Consider the following 21,719-nt stretch of genomic DNA (forward strand, 5'->3'; position numbering starts at 1 on the left):
TTGCACAGTAATGTATGCAGTACTATAATACTATTACCATGGTACATTTTGTAAACTTTGATGAACAAAGTTCAAAAGGAACATTTATTTGACATAGGATTTTTTTTGTTGCTGTTGTAAGAACATTAAAGTCTTTACGGTCATCACTTTTGATCATTTTATTACACCTTTGCTAATAAAAGTAAGTTTATATTGAAAAAGTGTTGATATAACTGACATTATCCTGTCTTTAATATGTTCAGCACATTGCTAGTCAGGTTTTTTTTTAATTTGCTTTAACAACATTAGCAGGATTAATGCTTAAATATACTTGATCATACTCATCTAACATATTTGGGTCTAAATTAGAGTAAATTTGACCTTTTTTACAGCAGTTCATGTTATCAGCTGCATTTTATTGCTGAAACCCAGAAAAGGATTCACATTACAGACAAAAGCAAATTAACCAATTTATTAAAAAACAATGTGTTTACACTAAAGGTTATGACTGTTGCATACATGATGTATTTATTACTTTTATATAAGATGACTTGAACACACTTTAGACTGAACAAAATCAGAATTTCAGCAATAAAAAAAGTGAATTACGGAAAAAGATGACTGACATATTTTGTTTAATCTTATGCTTCCGTTTACAGACTCTTCATTCAGGAAATACCAGTTCTGAGATCATGCCTGTGTACCATCCTTTTCTGTATTTAACAGTAACATGTACATGTGCGCACATACTTTAAAAGTACATTAATGGGTATTATGCTCCTAAATGATTTCTAATCTTCTTTGGAATACATGAAATCTGGATTGTGTAACGCAATTTGTGCATCCTTAAAGCAATGTTAAACAAACCTCTTTTTCTATATTGATAAATGTACAGACTTTCACACATTGCTAATTTAGCATAGCACTTCTATTATTGTACAGCCATCATAAAGGTCCAACTATCGTTCTTGGATATCAGCATTGTTAATGCTAACGACAGAACAAATGCACAGAGGTGCAAAATATTCAAGTATTATTTAAGAAAAGTGTCCCTTTTCAGTTCCCAAAGACTTAACACAAACATCATCATCAGTCTTGACCAATCAGATGACACCGATGAGCTCCGCCTCTAGTTGGTTAACACAATTATAAATACACTTGAACTGTAAAATTGACAACAAACATACAAACGAATAAGACGCGTAAGCAGCAAATGGCCCACAATCCGAAACATAAACAAAAACACATTCACAAAATGTCACAATTATAAATAACATGTCTATATAGAACTACTCGAGTGACCGTAAATACATCCATACTCCAATCAGAAAGTGGACAGCGGATTTTTCGCCAAGAAACGAACAATGACCCAAACCCGTGAGGGCTCCTCACAGCTTCACAAACTATAATTGGGACAAAATGAGTTCAAAGTCTGGTTTATGCCAAGAAAAAAGCAGAAATGATTAACGAAGCACAATAACAAAAAGTGAGTCACTTCGCCCCATATTACGGTGCCAAATATAACCATGGACATCTCATTCAAGGATACTCTTTCCACCCTACACAGTCAACAAACTGCATTTCACCCATACAAAACAAACCCATCACAAGATCCTATTTAAAGCTTTACAGCGTGACACATGAATGAACATAAACAGCAACTCCAATTTAATGCAGTCACTTCCTTTTCCAAGAACACTAAACCCGCTCTTTCAGACGACAAACGATGATGCGTAGAGAACAACACCAACATAGCGGCGCACAAGATCAGGCAGCGTTTACCTAGAAATCCCAAAACACATTGAAGGAGTCATCCACCCATACATGATGTGGTGTTTAAGAGCGTGAGGACTCAAACACACTTCTGCTCACTAACATGATGTTCCTCTCTATCACACAAACACATTTTGGCTTCTCAGAGCTCAGTGCACGTGACTGGGGTAACCCCATGAATCAAGAGCGTCGGGCCCAGATCCCGGGTCAGTGTGTCTAGCTGGGTGAGGTACTGTTGGGACAGCTCACAACTAGATGGGGGATCGGGCAAATACAGAAAGCGCACGGCGGCAGTCGAGCTGTGCTCCTTCAGAAGGCCATTCACAGCACAGAGGAAGTCTTCTGACACCGGTTGGCTCTCTGTGTTTGGCCCTCTAACCATGCGTGCGACATTATCCCACGCCACGATCTTAATAGCAGCACGAATCCTCAGCTTTCCCAGCAACTCTCTAAACTGCTCCTCTTTGGCCAGCCAGCCCTGATCTTCCGATTCAGACTCCACACACACGAATATACGCAATCTCGCACGGCGCCACCCGCTGGCCATGTTCAACACACACGCCATCTGAAGCAGGAACAGACTGCCCACGTCAGCGTAACTGGCACTACCTGGAGTCAAGAGGTTTGTCGGCCACACGTCGATGGTGTCCATGCTGTCTTTTCCCCACATGTACGTTGCACCTTTGCTCTCGGGCGGCAGCTGGAAGAAGTAGCGCGCCAAGCAAATGTTCTTGCCCATTTTGATGGCATCCTGAATGATGCTGACGTACTCCTGAGGCTGCAGTGCGCGAGGGCTCTCGGCATGGCGCACCGGTGGAAAATGAGCCTGGAGGGATGGGAGGTCCACACCGAAATTATCCCCTTCAGTTCTGTCGCCCTTGCAAAAGACAGGGTCCTGGAGGAAGTAGTCCTCTGGATAGGAGTTGTCATAAAAGCCCAACACCAGGGTATTAGGCTTCATTCCTCCTGGAAAAGAGAACAGATGGTCAGAATTAGAAATTTCATGATTTGATTTTTCAAGACTTCATTTTGATTTAGATTTTATTTCAAATCAGACTGAAATCATTAGAATATTACTCATTTCTCTGTCAGGGATGCCAAAACTCTGTCCTGGAGGGCCAGTGTCCAGCAAAGTTTAGCGCCAACCCCAATTAGACACACCTGGACCAGCTAATTAGGCTTTTATAAGTAACACATAACACACTGGCTGCGTCTGAAATCGCAAACTTACATACTATATAGTACGCTAAAAACAGTATGCGAGCAGAGTAACATGTCTGAATTCAGAGAATGCAAAAAACAGTATGTGAGAAGTACCTGGATGACCTACTACTTCCGGCGAGATTCTGAAGTGTGCATCAGATGGACGCTACACTATCCCATGATGCACCGCAAGAGAATTAATGAATGAAAGTGAAGCAACGCAACTGACGTGGGTAGGTCATGTGATGATGACAAAATGACATATATAGTACAGCTGAATTCCACTTATACTACTGACATTCATACTGTATAGAACACACTTTTCTAATGGCAGAGTAGTAAATATGAATTCAAATGCAGTAGAGCTGTTTGATTAATCGAAATCAAATCTCGTTGCAATCTATATGTGTCTATATGTATCTATATGTTCAGTGCAGAGCGTGTTAGTTGTGTGCCTCGCTTACACATTGCTTAATAAACAAAAGATGTACAGCAATCAAAATATCTGTACAAATAAAAAATAATTAAAGGATTAAAATATTACAAAAATGAATATTTTCTACATAAATATAAAAACCACTGCCTTCATGCCTTCTTCATCTCGGTGAAGGAATTTTCAGTTTGTTCGTGACAATTTGCTTTTGTATAACGTTACTATTATTAGCAGTATTATTTATTATATGCATATTTATATTTGGTATATTAAAAACAAGCTTAGATTTGCCCACCTGTTAAGGTTTTAGACCATATGGGGCACAGCATGTGTATTTGGACATAACTCCGTTTTTTAAAGACACTTCGTTAATATTGTTTATTTATTCGTTTGCTGGAAATTAGAACTGAATTCAGAAATAGTTTTGAAACAAATATTTGCGCTTAAACTAAATTAATTATTTATAGGCTAATGGATGTCTGTGCATACAACAGATTTCCTTATTCATGGAAGAGAGTGAAAGTGAAAGTAAAGAATGAGGAGGCTCATCTCTCATTCTCGCCTGTAGATGCTCTGTTTAACTGTTTTCTCTCCAGTGAAGCATTCAGTTTTTCCACTTACAAAGTCCACTATTTAAATAGCAAATGTGCAATGGTGCGACGCAACTGACTCTTAAAGAGAATGGGAGATGTTACTCTGATTGGTTTATTCTCAAATCACACCTATAACTCATTAACAGAATAAGCTCAACCCTGTAGGACCATGCCCCATACCCCCAGTGCTGGGAAACACACACTCACACTACGGCCAATTTTAGTTGATCAAATTAACTTACATTACATGCTACTATAATACTAGTCATTTAATCTGTATATTAAGTCACTAGTTTGTGAATTAGGCTACACTGCTGTTTAATGCGTTTGAATCCTTAACAAGAGCCAGCTCATGAAAGTCATTTATTTGTTAATCTGATGACACAGATCAAGCAGTTTTTTTTTATTGATATTTTAGATTAAAGAACCTCCATACAAGTGTCATTTATTCACAAATCAGTGATTTTCTGCTTTTGAATTAGTAAACAGAAGCAGATTATCAGAAAAATATTTATGTAAATCGTGACTACAGGGGTTTTACTGTATGTTGATTTACTTAAAACTCAGCACATTTGTTGCTCAGTCATATATATATACATTGCTCATATATACACACACACACACACACACACACACACACACACACACACACACACACACACACACACACACACACACACACACACACACACACACACACACACACACACACACACACACACACACACACACACACACACACACACACACATATATATATATACACATTTTATTTTTTTATTTTATTTTTTTTATAAAATAACTTAGAGTGAAGGGCGACATGGTGGCGCAGTGGGTAGCACGATTGCCTCACAGCAAGAAGGTCGCTGGTTAGAGCCCCGGCTTGGCCAGTTGGCATTTCTGTGTGGAGTTTGAATGTTCTCCCCATTTTTACATGGGTTTCCTCCGATTGCTCCAGTTTCACCCACAGCCTAAAAACATGTGCTATAGGGGAATTAAATAAGCAAAATTGGCCTTAGTCTATAAGTGTGAAGGAGTGTATATGGGTGTTTCCCAGTGTTGGGTTGCGGCTGGAAGGTCATCCGCTGCGTAAATCATATGGATGGATAAGTTGTTGGTTCATTCCGCTGTGACTACCCTTGATTAATAAAGGGACAAAATCGAAAAGAAAATGAATAAACTTTGCCAACTCAATTGAAGGATGTCTTTTCACAAATACCTTAAAAAATATCTTACAAAGTTCTCTTTATTCATTTTCTTTTTTAAATTATGAAATTTCTGTGTTTTCCATGTAAATCAGTTCACATTAAACATTTCTTTGCTGTCTTCTCAATTATGCACACATACAAAAAATAGTATTTATATAAGATGAGTAGGAAGGGTCAAAACAACATGAGTGATGTTTAATATTGTGGAGCAGCTGCAGTTTCTGAGCTAGCTGTGGAAAAGATAACATTACTGTACTTACTGTACTAATTCACTTGCTATGCATTTGCACTTTGTACAATAACAATGCAGATAAATCTAATCTGAAAGCAGCTTTCTGGCTCCACGCTGTAAAGATAATGTGATAAGGAACGTCTCACCAAGTCCAGTGATGCGGAGCAGATGTTGAGTGCCCTGCCTGACCGAGGGAGAAAGAGTCAGATCCACAAAGGCCTTCACACCCAGCTTATCCACCAGACTCAACCAGAAATTATACTGCGGCTGCACCGGGTCTGCTGGCAGCACATCTGGGAGACAGAGTCCAGAGAGAATATATGCTTATTTGTTTGCTTGTTTCCATTTCCAGGTATTTCTACAGGTATGAATAAAAAAAACTCTGACCATAAAACAAGTCAGTGCCCGGCTACACTGCCAGCATTTAAAAAACATGGCATTTCCATTGACAACATGCTGCATTTGTGATGCGCTTCGGTGTACAGTCATTCAAAAATGGCAATGCAAACAGACTTTAAAGAGCATGAAGGTTTTCTGTCAGATCTCAGAGAGACAGCTGTGAAAATTCTTCTAAATATCTTCTTTTAGGTTTCAGAGAGGAAAACTGGTCATACAGGTCTGTATCATGAATTTTAATGAAAGAGCAAGTCATCTATAAGGGTGAATGAGCCTGAGTTAACAGCTAATCTGATTTAAATGAATAGTTTACTGTGGAATAACACAAAAACAAAACATTAGCTGCCAAAAGGTCTGCAAAACTAATTCATTGGCAGGTCTTCTAGTGGACTTTCTTCCATCTCGGACTAGATGTCTACAGACAAAGCTGTAAAGTCAGTGTCTTCCCTGAAGAGCATGAAATCTTTGTTTTTAATCACAACACTGCTCTGCATATTTACCAAGAACAATGACCCTATCGGCATGCACTTAGGAATCTGTTTAGTCAACAGTTTATGGATATAAGTAGTCCACTTTCATTGGGCCAATAAAAAGCACACACAGTATGTAATTTTTTTTCTAATAGACAGACCATATTCACAACAAACAAAGATGTAGATTCCTGAAGCCTTCACAGTGTGGAATCATGAGGGTTTTTGTCCTCGTTACATCCTATGGGACTCCTTTATAAATCCTGTTCATGGATGAGCTAAAGTACTCAACGTTTATCATCATGATATTATGAAGCAGAGTAAGACTGAAACAAGACAACTGTAGCAATTGCTGGTGAGAGACAGGTGTGATGCAGCACAAAAGCAAATAAGCTTTTCTTATGCCACAGTCACTCATTTCCATTTTTTCCGGTCATGATCATGTGGTGTAAAAGCATCACTGCTTTTTCATACAAAATACATTTTAGGGTTCTGTTATAACACTACAATGTGCTGTCTGATAAAACCCACAACAAATAAAGAGCCCTTATTATGGGTGTGTGAAGATGACCTTCAATACAGTGTGTAACACAGCTCTAAGTGATTGAAAACATCCAGCTGAGGGTTAAATCTGAAAAGTGCACCTTGTTTAAATATATTAATTTTTTACTAAAAGATTCGACTTCGACTTCATTTCAATGATTCATCGTTCGTCCGGATATTTTGCATGTTCAAATCGATGTCAACACAAAACAATACCAAATATGAAGTGCTGGATCTGGTTAAACGTAAACGAGCCTTTCGCTTCGGAGACTAGCGGAGTGCGAGGGATCATGAGATTGATCATAATAAGAAGATTTTTGACTTTGTCAGTAGGGTTGGGTGATGTCGACCAATTTGGCATCGTACGATGTCTAATGTAAAACATTGCGATGGACGATGGCATCGCCGTCATAGGTGGAAGTGAATTAATTATTTATGTAGCCTACCGCTTTAATTACCTGACTCGCATGGTCTTTGTTTTACCCATAAACAAATCAAAAATAAATAAAGATAAGTTGCACACAAATTACCACCTGTCAATCACTTTTTCCGCAGGAGGTTGGTCGGTCAAAAATATGCACAACCAACAGTATCTGAGGTTTTCACTAAAATTACTAAGTAGTGTGAAAGTGAAAGACAGTAGCAGTGTACTGATGCTGTGACACGCTACCTTATAGATTCAAAAGTCTGAAGAGTCGTTAGATGGAGACAAGATGAAGCAAATATCACATTTAACAATTATAGCGGGACACAATCCAGCGGTACATTCTTGATAAACTGTCCGACGTGCACTGCTCTCTGAAGCTCCTCAGATGAGTGCATGACAGTGTGTGTGTGTGGCTGTGTCTGGTCACATGATGTGCGTTTTCATCGGACAGAGGGCTGTTCAGAAATGCTAGGTAAAACACAGTGTGGATGTGGATCATTTCCGTTCTAAAATGCCATTTTAAAACTAAGACGTATTAGTGTAAATGGAGACAGAGACAGCGCGCAGAAATATAAATACACAGCTACGCGCGTTGCATGCGCCGTGGGTTACGCCGGTCACTTGACGCAGAAGTATAAACCAGGCTATAGAAGCTGCGTCCCAAATGGCACACTATACACTATGTACTCATGCACTATGTACTTATGCACTTACACACTCAACAGGATAGTATATGTATGTAGTGGTGTCCCAAATGGCACAAGAATGTTTTTTTACTAAGCAGAAATTCAAACCGTTTCCCTGATGACATTTGACGGTTGCCAAATCAGTGAAGTAAACAACTGAATTATCAAATAATACCTGCCGTGAGTATTGCCGCATTCACCATCGGGAGGCGCTATAATCACTCTCGTAGGAGAATTTTGCTTTCACCATCCAAAATAAATAAAGTTATTCAACGTGCGTCCGAAAGCTCCGCCCCTTCTGCTACGCAAGCAAACCTGTGGTCGTTAAGTGTCCATCATTACACACTTCATTTTAGCGGCTGAATGAGTGCATCATCCGGGTAATTAAAGTGCACTAATTATTTTTAGAGTTTTCAGTGTGAACACACTACTTACACTATTTATACTACAAAATGGCGTAGAATAGTGCATAAGTATGCGATTTGGGACGCAGCTATATAGTCTGTGTTCTGATTAATTATTGGGCGTATTTCTCCTTCTTGCGCTAAACGCAGTCGACCAATCGCAACAAATTGGGTCATCGGACCAATCAGTGCAGATTAGCCTCACTCAAAGGAAGGGTTCGAGAACAAATGAATCGCTGAACAAATCATATGGGAGCCCTAGGATAATTAGGTAAAAATAAAAGCATATTATAAGACAACAAAGGTGTTTTTTGACCTTGCACGCATATCAGCCTGTTGTTGGAGACCCCCAAAACCAAAATATGACCTTTTTATAATAGGGGCTCTTTAAATAATTTTTGGTGTTTCCCTGTTTCTATAAAACCAAACTGGAAACTGATGGTGTTTGATGCCATGCTAAAATCTTACATATTGTGCTTTTAAGGAATTATACTCAAAGTATACAGCTCAGATATTATGTAAAAGTCACTGAGGAATCATTCATTTCTCTGGTTTTACTATTTAAAGCAGTGTCTGAGTAAACAGAATAATGTAAATAATTTCATTCCAAAGAAGCATATCACTTTTTACTGCATTGTCTTCAAAAATTTGCTACTTAAATTGTTGTCTGGCCTCAAATAAAAATAAACGCATGTTCACTGTTAAACACAATGGACAGTTTTTAATATTTAGATTTTTTCATAAAATGTATGTATTATATCATCTTAGTATCAAATTATAAAAAACTAATTACTGCTTAAGCGAGGCATTTGTTATGCAGTGTCTATGGACAGGACAGTAAATTTGACGTTCTCTCTTCTGTCTGTCGTTATTAATCTCAAACTTTTTTTCCCTTTTTCTGAAAGTCTTGACAACACCATTGTGGGGTTTTTAGTTTATTATTTCAGCAAATAGGACTGTAAAAAAAAATATTTGTTGTACTCTTCTATTCACTGTGCTCTAAATTTACCCAGCTATGATGACTTACACTACTGGGACCTCGGAAAAGGGTCCATACTAGCTGCCTGTTCTGGCCAGTCCAGATTTGACTCCCTTGTGGACCTCTTAGGATAATAGGAATAGCTGTGCATTTATGCATGCATGCATGTGTGTGTGTGTGTGTGTGTGTGTGTGTGTGTGTGTGTGTGTGTGTGTGTGTGTGCATGCATGTGAGGAAGTGTACATTGGGCTTTAAGAGGAAGCGGTTAAAACATCTGGTATTCAGCTGTAGGTCAAAAACAGCAATTGGCTAAGGATCAAAATCTTGGTCAATGAATTTTGTGCAACTTCCTTCAACTATTACAAATTTGTCCCCTGACCCATGTCTGAACCTACCCAGATCTCCAATCTGCACGTGTCCAAGGACAAACAGGCCCCCTTTCTTTAGCTGGTTGACAAAGCAAATGAGCTGACAGGAGGAGCGTGGGTTGGACACCATCAGTAACACCTGTGGCCGCCAGAACTTCACATGATCCTTCCGAGAGTCCAACATCAGAAGGTACTTCCTCACCTGAAGAAGCACAGAAAGACCATCTCATCAATTTGAAGTTTAGTACATTTATATGTGTTGTGTATGTGTGAGAGAGAGAAGAGATGGCATACATCCTTTACTAGAGTAGAAATACAGACACTCGAGTTTAAAATGATTCTTGTATGAAGTGAAGTACTCATTTTTACTCAAGTAAAAGTAAAGTATGGCTTCAAACATGTATTTCACAAGTATCAGTACTGTCTATTTTAGTTTAGGGTTAGTAGTTAGACCTCAGATCACATTGATACATTTATAAAACAGAAATTACATTTCTAATTCAGAAATCTAAAATTTGCAATTAATGAACTATTATTAAAGATTTTTGTACAGTATGAAAGATACACAACCTTATTTTGTTGTATTGGTTTAAAAGATCAGAGACTGTACAGGCTGAACAGTATATACTGTATATAAGTTGACAAAAGAGCCAATCCCCCAGCATTATATGATGATATAATTGATGCAAAAATGGCAAGTAAAGTCCAGAGGTAATGAAATATTAGTACAATTTCAGTTTGTATGCTGTCTAAATTGTTTGAGAATTTCATTTGTTCCAATGGGAATAAAAAAAAAGTCAAAGAAGTATTTTCTCCTTTATTTCTCGAGGAATGGGGGAGTGGGTGTATATGAGGAGGTTCACCCACAATGCCGTTTAAACTAGAACTGCTCCTGATTTAAACACCAGGCCCCAGTTTTTCAAAGGATTTCATTTGGATCAAATTGGTCCAGATTTGGGAATCCCATGTTCACTATTCAGGATTAACTGACCTATCTTACTTTCTTGACAGTTTTTAAAGGAACATTGGATTGGATCATTGTGATCCAAATACCAAATTTCAGGATTACCAAATCCTGTTTACCAGAGCCTTAAATGGAACCAGCAGTGTAGACTACTGGCTTAGCGAAGAACAACAGGTAGGCAAAATACCAGTGGCCACAATCAGTCATTGTTTGTTTTAATGGTAAGAAACAGAAACTCTGCAAATCAACAAACATTGTACACTTTTTTTAGTTTGCTCTAACAAAATACTTCTTTGATATTGTTTTGTTGTTGTTTACCATATCTCATTAGATGTGACATGCTTCGTGTAGGCATCAAACATGAAGGAATTTACATATCGTCAGTAACAATTAGGTTTGTGCTCATTCACTTAAAAAAATATTACTTTTTTTTTTTATTTGGTTAAAAAAAAAAAATCACAACTGAATCCACCCTTCTCATGGGATCAGGATAATCCTGTTTCTCTTTTTTTTTTTTTTTTTTTTTTTGGATCAAATAGATCCTAATCGGAGTTCAAAGTTTTGAATAAATCACTGAGCAGGTTTGATCCTAATCAAATGTAAGATTGGATTACATGGTCTGATCTTAATTCAAAATCCCTGTTACTTTTGAAAAACCTATTTCCAAGATTTGATCCAAACCGTGATCTAAAAATCCCACTGGATTACTTATAAAAACTAAGCCCAGAAATGAACAGGAATGTTTACGGAGTGTAAATAAGGCTTCGGTCATGCTTACGTCACGGACTCATCCTGTCTCATACATGTAGCCATACTGTACCTGCCTCTCTGATGGTAAACTTTATAAACTAGTCTACATACGATGTGTGATTAACCTAGGCTGAAAAAGCTTGCAGACATGAAATTACCAAAAATATATTCAATGAATCAAAAACACATTCAAATTGCCCAATGACAAGAAATAATATAGACTGTACCACCAAAAACATTAAAACTAAAATAGCAAGCTTAATTCAAAAAAATTAAGGAGTAGAAAGTAGAGATATTTGTGTAAAAATGTCACGAGTAACAGTAAAACATTGTTAGAAGAATAAATAGTGAAGTAAAGTACTGATACCAGTGAAAAATCTACAGTATTTGTACTTTGTTACTTCCCATCTCTCTCTCTCTCTCTCGCTTGCTATGTGTGTCTGTGTGTGTGTGTGTGTGTGTACCTGATGGAAGATGAGGGCTTGGCTGATGTAGCCCCAGCTGCTGGTGGGAGATCGGTAATGCAGGAAGAGCAGCAGGAGCAGCAGCAGCACAATACTGGCTGAGGAATACACAGGGTTAATCACGAACATCATCACCACACAGCTGATGATACCCAACAGACACGTGTGCCAGGAGAAAAACTGGAACGTCGGCCTGGGAGGAAAGAAACACAGAAAAGTATAATATCCCTTTTGTGCTGTTCAGGATGTTTTCATCCACTCTGGGGTGATTGAGTCTTAATTTGGCCATAACTTTTTCTGTGTGTCAGCTAGAGGAATGATTTTCAGTGACAACTCTTATTTTGACAAATATTTTGAGAAAAATGCTTTGATTTTTTTTTTTTTTTTTTTTCTAACTCAACGATACACTCTGGGCAAATTTACTACATTTTTGTAATGTTAGGGATGAAAACATCCACTGAATTAAACTGCTGTAAAATTACGCCAGAATATATATATTTATTTTTATTTTTTTGCATAAATCTGTTAATCAACCTCAGGTCTGATCAAAACTACTAAATCGTTTAGAAAATTACAGGATTTTAACTCTTTAATTTCCAAGTTCATAAATGATGTCACTGATTTGGTGAAAAAAAAAAACACACAAAATGACGTATTTTCAATATAAAAGAAATTGTGGAATGGCTTTTTAAAATATTTTTATTACAATCTTGGACATGTGTAGCATGATTGCCTTTGATGCATCATTTTTTATTTTTTTTCTTCCTAATTTACTGTTGGTGGCTGTTTTTGTCCCACTGTCTTTCAGTATATTACAAAAACATTACACCATATAATCATGCATTTTCTGATTGTTGGTGGTTTTCCCTGTTGGAAAGAGGTAAATTTGTCATTTTTAATGTTGATCATCAGTTGGCATCATTAACCCTTTAGAAAAAAAAGGCTTAGATTCTGGATTTTATATGGAGTATAACAGCAAATTAAAGTGGGTGTATGCGTGTCTGTGAGAGTGTAAGAGTGACCTCTACTCACCTTGATATGTCTGAGAAAATCAAAATATGCATCTTAGCTCTCAGAACTACATGGAGTAAATAAAAACAGAGACTGTGTATTTATGCACCATGAAATGTGGTTATAATAGAAGTCGATGGAGCAAAAACAGCCACTAACAGTAAATTAGGGAGAAATAAATTTAAATCTAACAATGCATCATAGCCAATGTTGATACTAATCTATCACATGTCCAAGACTGTTATAAAAGGTAAAGAAAATCCAGTCCACGCCTACTTTTTATTTTGAAAATATGTTATTTTGTTTTTCACCAAATCTGTGACAGCATTTGTGAAATTGGCATTTAAAAAGCTTGTGAAAAAATTCAATTTAAGCATCAAAAATGTCCACAACACCCATTTTCAAGCACTTTTCTGGTCACAATTCCTGAAATATCCATATGAGCCACGGCGAGAATAGCAAGTTTGGAAAGTCTGTGCTGGCTAATTTTTGGTCAGAAGTCTTGTATAAAAAAAAATTCACTTAACCATACCAGGATATTTAATGATTTTCCTGTGAAAACTGGTTAAAATAGGCTACTCTTTTATTTTTGGTTTTACAGAAAAGTAAATAATTCAAAACTCTGAATATATTTTAAAGATAGAAGATGGAAGCACATAGCGGGCTTCATCTTGAACGCACTTCATTTCACCTCAAATCTTCATTTAAAACGTGTTCGATCAAAATCATGCTTATTGTTGGTGCCCATGGCGTACTGGAAAGTGCATCAACACATGCACTCCGGTGCTTACAGCGACCAGAGTTTGTTTCCCTATGCCAATCCTTCCCCTCTCTGCTACCCACACTTTTCTGTCAATTCTCTCTACTGTCCTACTGATTAAAAAGTAAAAGCCCTGATAAAACAAACAAAACAAAAAAAAATGTTCTTGTTTATTTTGTAGAAAACTGACCAAATAAAAAATAATAATAAAAAAAATGATAAAAATATTCATAATAATAATAATAATAATAACACCTTTTATTTATAGGTGCCTTTCAAAGCACTCAAGGACACCTTACAATACATCACAGGTACATTATGAAAAACAAGACAGAAGAAGAATAAACACAATATTAAACCAGAAAGTCATTAAAAGCAATCCTGAACAGAAAGGTTTTAACCTGGGATTTAAAATGGGAGATAGAGTCTGTGGTGCTGTGCAGCTAAAAGCCCTGCCACCAAATGACTTTATCTCAAAATTTGGAACTGTCAACAATTCAACCGCAGTAGATGTCAGTGAGCGTCGAGGAGGGTACCAGTGAAGATGATCAGAGAGGTAATCGGGTGCCAGGTTGTGAAGAGCTTTGTAAGTTATTAGAATAAATTTATATTGTACACAATAAAGAACAGGAAGCCATTGCAAGTACAAGAGAATTGGGGATATGCGTTCAGAAGCATGCGCGCGGGTAACTACCCTAACTGCTGAGTTCTGGATTAGCTGTAATCTGTGAAGTTGGTTAAGAGGGATACCAGAGGGAATTGCAATAATCAATCCTCAATGTAACCAGAGAATGTACAAGCACTTCAATACTTTGTTGGGATAGTGAAGGGCAAAGTCTTGCAATGTTACATAAGTGAAAAAAGGCAGATTGTGAAATATTACTAATATGTGAACTAAACAAAAGCATACCATCAAGTATATTTAATACATTTAATTAGAATGCTAATTATGCCAAACAAAATCAGTACCAAAAAGATTACTTCTCTAACAAAATATCAGTGGTTAGCACTGTCGCCTCCAAGCAAGAAGGTTGTTGGTTTGAGTCTCGGCTGAAACAGTTGGCATTCCTGTGTGGAGTTTGCATGTTCTCCCTGTGTTGGCGTAGGTTTCCTAAGAGTGCTCCGGTTTCCCCCACATGGCCAAAGACATGATCTGGTCGTAGTGTGTGTGTGTGTGTGTGTGTGTGTGTGTGTGTGTGTGTGTGTGTGTGTGTGTGTGTGTGTGTGTGTGTGTGTGTGTGAATGTTAATATGATGTCAACTGTATGAGCTTTTGTCTCATATTTGTAAGCAGTTAAGCAATCTAATCTCACGACATAGTTGAGCAGTGACTTAAATATCCCATGAGAGCTTGTTTTTGTTCAGACAGGCACATTGTGATGCAGAGTTTATATAACAGTAAATAATTTTGTATTCTGTACTATTTTTGACACAATATTATCTGTTTTTGCTCAGTTTTGTTAAAGATTATTTTAACTATACGGTTACAACAGAACTGTTGTGCATTTTTACAATCAGCACGTAGTGATATTTCCTTTTCTGAATGAATCAGGGGTTTGAACTAGTGATGTGCATCTCAAAACTAAGGAAGATACAAAAAATTTAATGTACTGTATTCTGAATCAATTTTTTGTACCAAAATACTGTGCTATTAATAAGTGATTAATTAGATTAATTGAAAAATCTTGTAATTAATTGGATACATTCTTTTTCATTGATTATCATCCCTAACAGAATTAAATAGTCAATCTGCTGGTAATCAGATAAATCAATGCATCAAACCAATAAATTGTAATAAGAAAAAAAAAATTTTATAAAATGATACAAGATTTTTCTTTTTGAAATTACTTCTGTGCTGCTCTCTGTAGAATGCATCATTCTATAATATGTACAATTCAAACCAACTTTCCTTGATTACTACATTTTAAAAAGTGGTTTCTTAGAACACGTATGCATACCTGAAGTTTGGAGCAGATGCCCATTCCAGAGCAAGACAGGCCAAATCAACCGCAGCATACGCCAACAGATAAAACACTGTCACAATACCAGCAATCACATTCAGCTGCCCTGCAAACAGCGTACACTAAAACACACACAAAAACATCTGAACATACGTTTCCTATTTAGTATCATGAGTAACAGTAAGAGCTGCATAGAGAAGTACCTGCACCAGAGCCCAGGTGTAGAGCACAGAGACCCATGGGTTCCCCGAACTGGAGGTGACAGCAGCCGGAGCCAAAGGAAGACCTGAAAACCGCAGAGTAGGGGTTTTGTTAATAAAATTCTTTGCATAAAAACCTTCCTAAAAGTGAACGTAGGACAAAATACTCATTAATGGTTATGGCTCATATGATGATTCAAAGTGGTTCAACTAAGTTAAGTTCAAGTTAATTGTGTTTATTAAGGGCTTACACAATTAATAATGAAAACACAGGGTCTCTACTATGAATATGGTAACAAATCAAGTCGACTCTTGGCTCCTCAGCTGAAACGCCTCACTTATTATTTCTCAGACCAGTAACTCTAATCAACCATTACTTAATAACCCACCCCAAAAATCAATAATATGTATAAAAAAAAAATTTAAAAAAAAGTTACTCTTCATTATATACTTCTGAATCTCCTTCAGAGCTAATGGATATAGGAAATTTCCTAAATAATGTAGATATTCCCTGCTCTTAAATAATCTGTATATCTGTATCTGTATCATGGTGTTTTTTGTGCGTAATTTTTCCTGCAATCTTTTATTTATTTATTTTCTTCCTTATTTTCTTACTCATTTTATTTTTTGTAATTGTTTTTTAAAATAAATTTATTTATTTCATCCATCACTGTTATGTCAGGACATGCATGATTACAGACCTATTAATTATTGTATTTGACCCTAATTATTATATTAAGCTGCCTTGAGATGTTCAGGTCTTAGGGTGGGACGACAAAAAAAAAAGAAAGAAGGAAACTGTAATGTTTATTGTTGTATTGTATAAACCCCTTATTATCCTTTAATGGAAAAAAAAGAGTTTAATTACAGCTGCACACGTTCTGTCATCAAGTTTCATTATAGATCACAAATTATGCACAGGAAATGGTGTTCTGTGGAGTTATTATTACTTTTTACAATTTTTCAATCCATTCAGCCAATCTCCAGGTCTGTTGTGATTATTATGTTCCTTGATTCAGTATAAGAGTATAGTTCCTAGTCATATCAATTAAGAATTTTGTAACTTTTAATTTTCCTTCAGTCTTAGTACACAATGAAACTACAGAAGAGCCAAACTTTAAATGGAAAAACGATCAAAACTCTTTGGTCATTTTATGAGTGAGATGCTAATGGTCTAATTGGACTCAATGATTTATGATTTATGTATTAAAATAAGCTAAATGTGCTCCCGCTAGAGCAGGAGAAAGACTGAATGAACTAAAAATGGCAAAACTCTACAGTTTAACTCTAGTGAAGTTTGGCCGCATTAAGTCAACAGATCAGACAATAAAAACTCTGAACGGTGTTCAAATAGAAAGAGTTAGCTTTTATAAATATTTAGGAGTTTGGATTGATGAGAGATTAGCCTTTGATATACATATTGACAAGTTACTGAAAAAGCTTAGGCCAAAGTTAGGTTTTTTATACCGGTCAAGAAATTGTTTTCCTTATAAAGTCCGCAAAAAATTAGTAGAGAGTACATTTCTGTCTATAATGGATTATGGTGATCATCTCTATATGCACGCAACCGCTACCCTATTAAGAAAATTAGATTCTGTTTATCATGCAGCAATACGTTTTGTCACAGGTGCAGATTCACGGACGCATCACTGTATTTTGTATGATTCCTTAGACTGGTTATCTCTATATCAAAGGAGAAAATTACATCTGTACTTATTTATTTTAAAAGCTCTTTTAGGTAAATTACCATCCTATATTTTTAATTTATTAACATTTCACACCAACAATCAAAATACTAGATCTGGTTCATGTATTCGTCTGATAGTTCCAAGGGCATTATCAGAACTTGGCAAACGTGCTTTTTCCGTTCACGCTCCCAGGGCTTGGAACGACCTGCAAAATCAGCTCAATCTTGACACTCTTCCGACTCTGAGTACTTTTAAACATCTTTTATACAACATTTTAAAGGACACCTGCAATTGTTTGTTATGAGCTGATGTTTTTAAGAATGGTGATTTTGTAATTTTGTGGTATTGTTTGTGATTTTTATATGAAACTTTATGTGTTGCCTGCCATCTTGACCAGGTCTCACTGGAAGAAGAGACAGTACTGTCTCAATGTGATCTCCTGGCTAAATAAAAAAAATAAAGGAAATGAAAATAAGCCTATTTTTAGAAAAGTAATCCTTTAACACAAATTTCACTGCATAATATATATCCGGGGGTATTTATTCATTCATCATTTTATATTAATAATCCAATTGTGCCTTTAGGTAAGAAACACAGACCATATCTCATGATACAAGTTCACCTGGTGAAGTGCTGTGTAGTATTGAAAATAACAACCTTAAAAAGACAAAAAAACAAAAACAATTGACAAACTGATCCTTTCCTTGGTTTCAGTTGTTTTCCTTTTATACAATACAAACAATTTGGAAATGGCAAACTGCAGTAGTACATTTATACATGCAATATTTTTTGGATTGCTGTGTAGTTATATTTTGAACAAGCCTACAGGTTTGCTGAGAATAATTTGTTCACACTTAAAGAGGGGCAGCAAATCTTTTTAAAAATTGCTTGTTTTGTTTTGATTTTGTGAATGAAGTAAGTTCAGTAGAAAATGATTAGAGGAAATAAATGTGATATGATTGTCTTTTGTGAAAAATCCTCTTTTTATGACCGTTGTCACACAGTATATGTAACTTCTCAGACCAAATGACAGCCTACAAAATGTGACAGAAAGGTTACTTATTAATAAATTCTATGAAAGGTTACTTAAAAATACTTACTAATGTTATTCTTAGGAACCATGAATACCGGTTTCAAAGTATTGCTCACTAATGTTTTCCCAAAACACTTCTTGTGAGCCGTTCTAGCTCATATGAACATCAGTATCAGTTTCAGTCTGAAATACATTGGCAGCCACACAAAAAGTTGTTTGGATTAAAATGACAAGATCTCAGCCAAAAACTACATGCAACTTTTGAGGGGGAAAATGGAGTTTTGACTGTTGAAACAATGCCACAGCATTTATAAATCATAATGAAATCTAAAGCAGGCCCAGAAATATAAAGCTCCGCAAACTTTTATGTTGCTTAAAATATATAGCTCACCCAAAACATGAAACAAATTTACCTACCATTTACTCATCCTCAAGTGGTTCCAAACCTTTATGAGTTTCTTTCTTATGTTAAACACAAAAGAATATATTTTAAAGAAAGCTGAAATCCGGTAACTATTGAATTCCATTGTTGGAAAAAAAATGCCATGAAAGTCAATGGTTACAGGTTTCCAGCTCATTTCAAAATCTCTTATTTTGTGTTCAACAGATGAAAGAAAGCCATCAAAGTCTGAAACACATCCAGCGTGAGTAAATGATGACAGAATTGAGATTTTTGGGCGAACTAACCTTTAAAACAGATCACCTCAACAAATGCACATAAACCAAAAACACTAACCAAAGAGTTGGTCCAGAGCAAGAGCATGGAGGATTCGAGAGGCTCCTATCATAGAGCACATGGCAGCTGAGAGAGAAGCGCAGTAAACGCCGATGGTCACGAATGGAGGCCACACGTTCACTCTCTGAAACACTGCGTAATCATTGAGTAACAACGACCTGAGAAAAAGAGCAAACAAATAATGAGGAATAGTGGATGGATGAGGTGGAGGAAAATGCACTGTCAGTAAAAAAGCCTCTCTATTTTTACATTATCTTATGCATGCAAGTTTTTGTGCATATATGTGATATTTGACTTTACTATTTATATACACTACCTGACAAAAATTGCCTATCCAAGTTTCAAGAACAACAAATAATAACTTGACTTCTAGTTGATCATGTGGTATTAGAAGTGGCTTATATAAAAGGCAAAGGCCTGTAGATTATGATTATTTCACCAAAATAAAATATGATCATGCCTTGATTTTTAGTTATTTAATTAGGACAGTAAGGTCTGACTTTGCTTAGTCAAATGTTTTGTCACGGAACAGAAATAATGTACAGTATAGAATATAAAGTCATGGTGCAGTGGAAAAAGAATTAATATTGTGTATGACTCCCATGAGCTTGGAGGACTGCATCCATACATCTCTGCAATGACTCAAATAACTTATTAATAAAGTCATCTGGAACGGCAAAGAAAGCGTTCTTACAGGACCCCCAGAGTTCATAAAGATCCTTGGATTTATCTTGAATGCCTCCACCTTCACCTTACCCCAGACATGCTCAGTAGTGTTCATGTCTTGTGGCTGGGCTGGCCAGTCCTGGAGCACCTTGACCTTCTTTGCTTTCAGGAACTTTGATGTGGCCCTTTGTGTGCCCTCTCCTGTGGTTTGTAATGTAATGGGCCGCACAAATATCTTGATACCTCAGGCTGACGATGTTGCCATCTACTCTGAAGTTCTCTTGCACGCCCCATACTGAATGTACCCCCAAACCATGCTTTTCCCTCATCAAACTTGACTAATTTCTATGAGAATCTTGGGTCCATGCAGGTTCCAATAGGTCTTCTGCTGTATTTGTGGTGATTGGGATGCAGTTCAACAGATGATTCATCTAACAAATCTCCCTTCTGCCACTTTTCCAAATGATCAACTAGAAGTCAAGTTATTATTTGTTGCTCTTACAACTGGGATTGACGACAACACTTTTGTCAGATAGTGTACTTATTTAGAGTATAATGTATTCCTACTAATCTTCTGTCTGATTAAATGTAATGGTGTATATTTTAGGGCATTTGATAAATATATCAAAATGTATCAGTTTTATTTATATTGTATTTATGTTGCTATTTTCTGTCCGACCTAAGATCAGCTCAATAAAGCAAAACAGTATGCAAGTAGTGTGAATCACCCAAACCACCAGGAGGCAACATTGACATCAACAATGAAATATTGTCTTGGTCCTTTGCAATTGGTTGGTTTAGTTTTTTCTTTTTTTGACTTCTAATGATTATGAAAACACTATGAAAATGGCCACATTTCATTATAGATTCAATTGAAGCAATTCCAAATCATACTGATCGAGACACTGTCTCTCAGGGGCCAGTTGGACCAGAAGTTTGCAAGTTAAAGCTTGGCTTAATTGCAGTGTAAATAGTCTATATTTAAATAGTTTTGTGTTGCACTATTGAACCTAACTTAGACATAAATTCTATGTTCCAACTAGATATTGACAGAAGCTTCTGCCCATGATTAATGGTGGAAAAGAGATGACAGCGAGATAAGATTACATTGAAGAGCTTGTGATTGATAATGAAGAACCACAAGTTCTCACTTCCTTCCTCTTTCTCTGCTCACAGCCACTTGATTTTATTTCATTTAATTTTTTAGGTCTTGAAAATCTCACAATTTAGGGGGAGCTTGAGCAAAAGAATTTCAATTTTCTTTCAAATAGTGTTTTGTTTATGCCTATCAATAAACTTTCCTTTCTGTTCCTTTCCATCTTCCATGTTTTAATTTTGCTAAGTTCAGTTCATCTACATTTCAGACTGTTTCCCCATATTACAGTTCATCAGCTCAAATCGAATTGAAGGCTCCTCATTAGGCGTTACGCCATTTAATGTGACAATTCATTACCTTATAGAGAGCTTGTGGTGCAATCAAAGTATGTATAAACTTTGTTACAAGCAAATAGTTACTAAGCCTGTAGTTTGGACTTTACGTTCCAGTTTAAGAATTTGCAAAGAGCTCAAGCAACCCTACCCAGGCGGCTTCTGTACACATGATTTGACAAGGAGAACATTTTTGGGTGTGCCCTTAGACAGACAAATACAAAATATGTAATATAAACATAAAAAAAGAAGTTAATTATGCCTTTAATATATAGTGCTCAGCCTAAATGGATAAAAATATTTATTTTCAAAATGGGTTTTATCCATTTCATTTCTCAGTGAATATAAAGTCATATATTTTGGTG

At 36.4% G+C, this 21,719-nt stretch overlaps 1 protein-coding gene across 4 annotated transcripts in view; it reads right to left on the reverse strand.

The window, feature by feature from the left end:
* Positions 1-436: 436 nt before the first annotated feature.
* The window catches only part of slc12a9 (solute carrier family 12 member 9), a 32,816-nt gene continuing 11,533 nt past the window's right edge, over positions 437-21,719 (reverse strand). For 3 of the 4 annotated variants that reach the window (XM_087252893.1, XM_087252895.1, XM_087252894.1), the window contains exons 8-14: positions 19,261-19,418; positions 15,807-15,889; positions 15,601-15,725; positions 11,873-12,065; positions 9,722-9,896; positions 5,568-5,714; positions 437-2,718 (exon numbers count right to left, since the gene is read on the reverse strand). In XM_087252893.1, the coding sequence (XP_087109019.1) occupies positions 1,895-2,718; positions 5,568-5,714; positions 9,722-9,896; positions 11,873-12,065; positions 15,601-15,725; positions 15,807-15,889; positions 19,261-19,418 (1,705 nt within the window). In that variant the 3' untranslated portion in view covers positions 437-1,894. 4 annotated transcript variants of the gene reach the window in all.

Source organism: Danio rerio, chromosome 5, assembly GCF_052040795.2.
Source record: "Danio rerio strain M-AB ecotype USA chromosome 5, GRCz13ab, whole genome shotgun sequence".
NCBI lineage: Eukaryota > Metazoa > Chordata > Actinopteri > Cypriniformes > Danionidae > Danio > Danio rerio.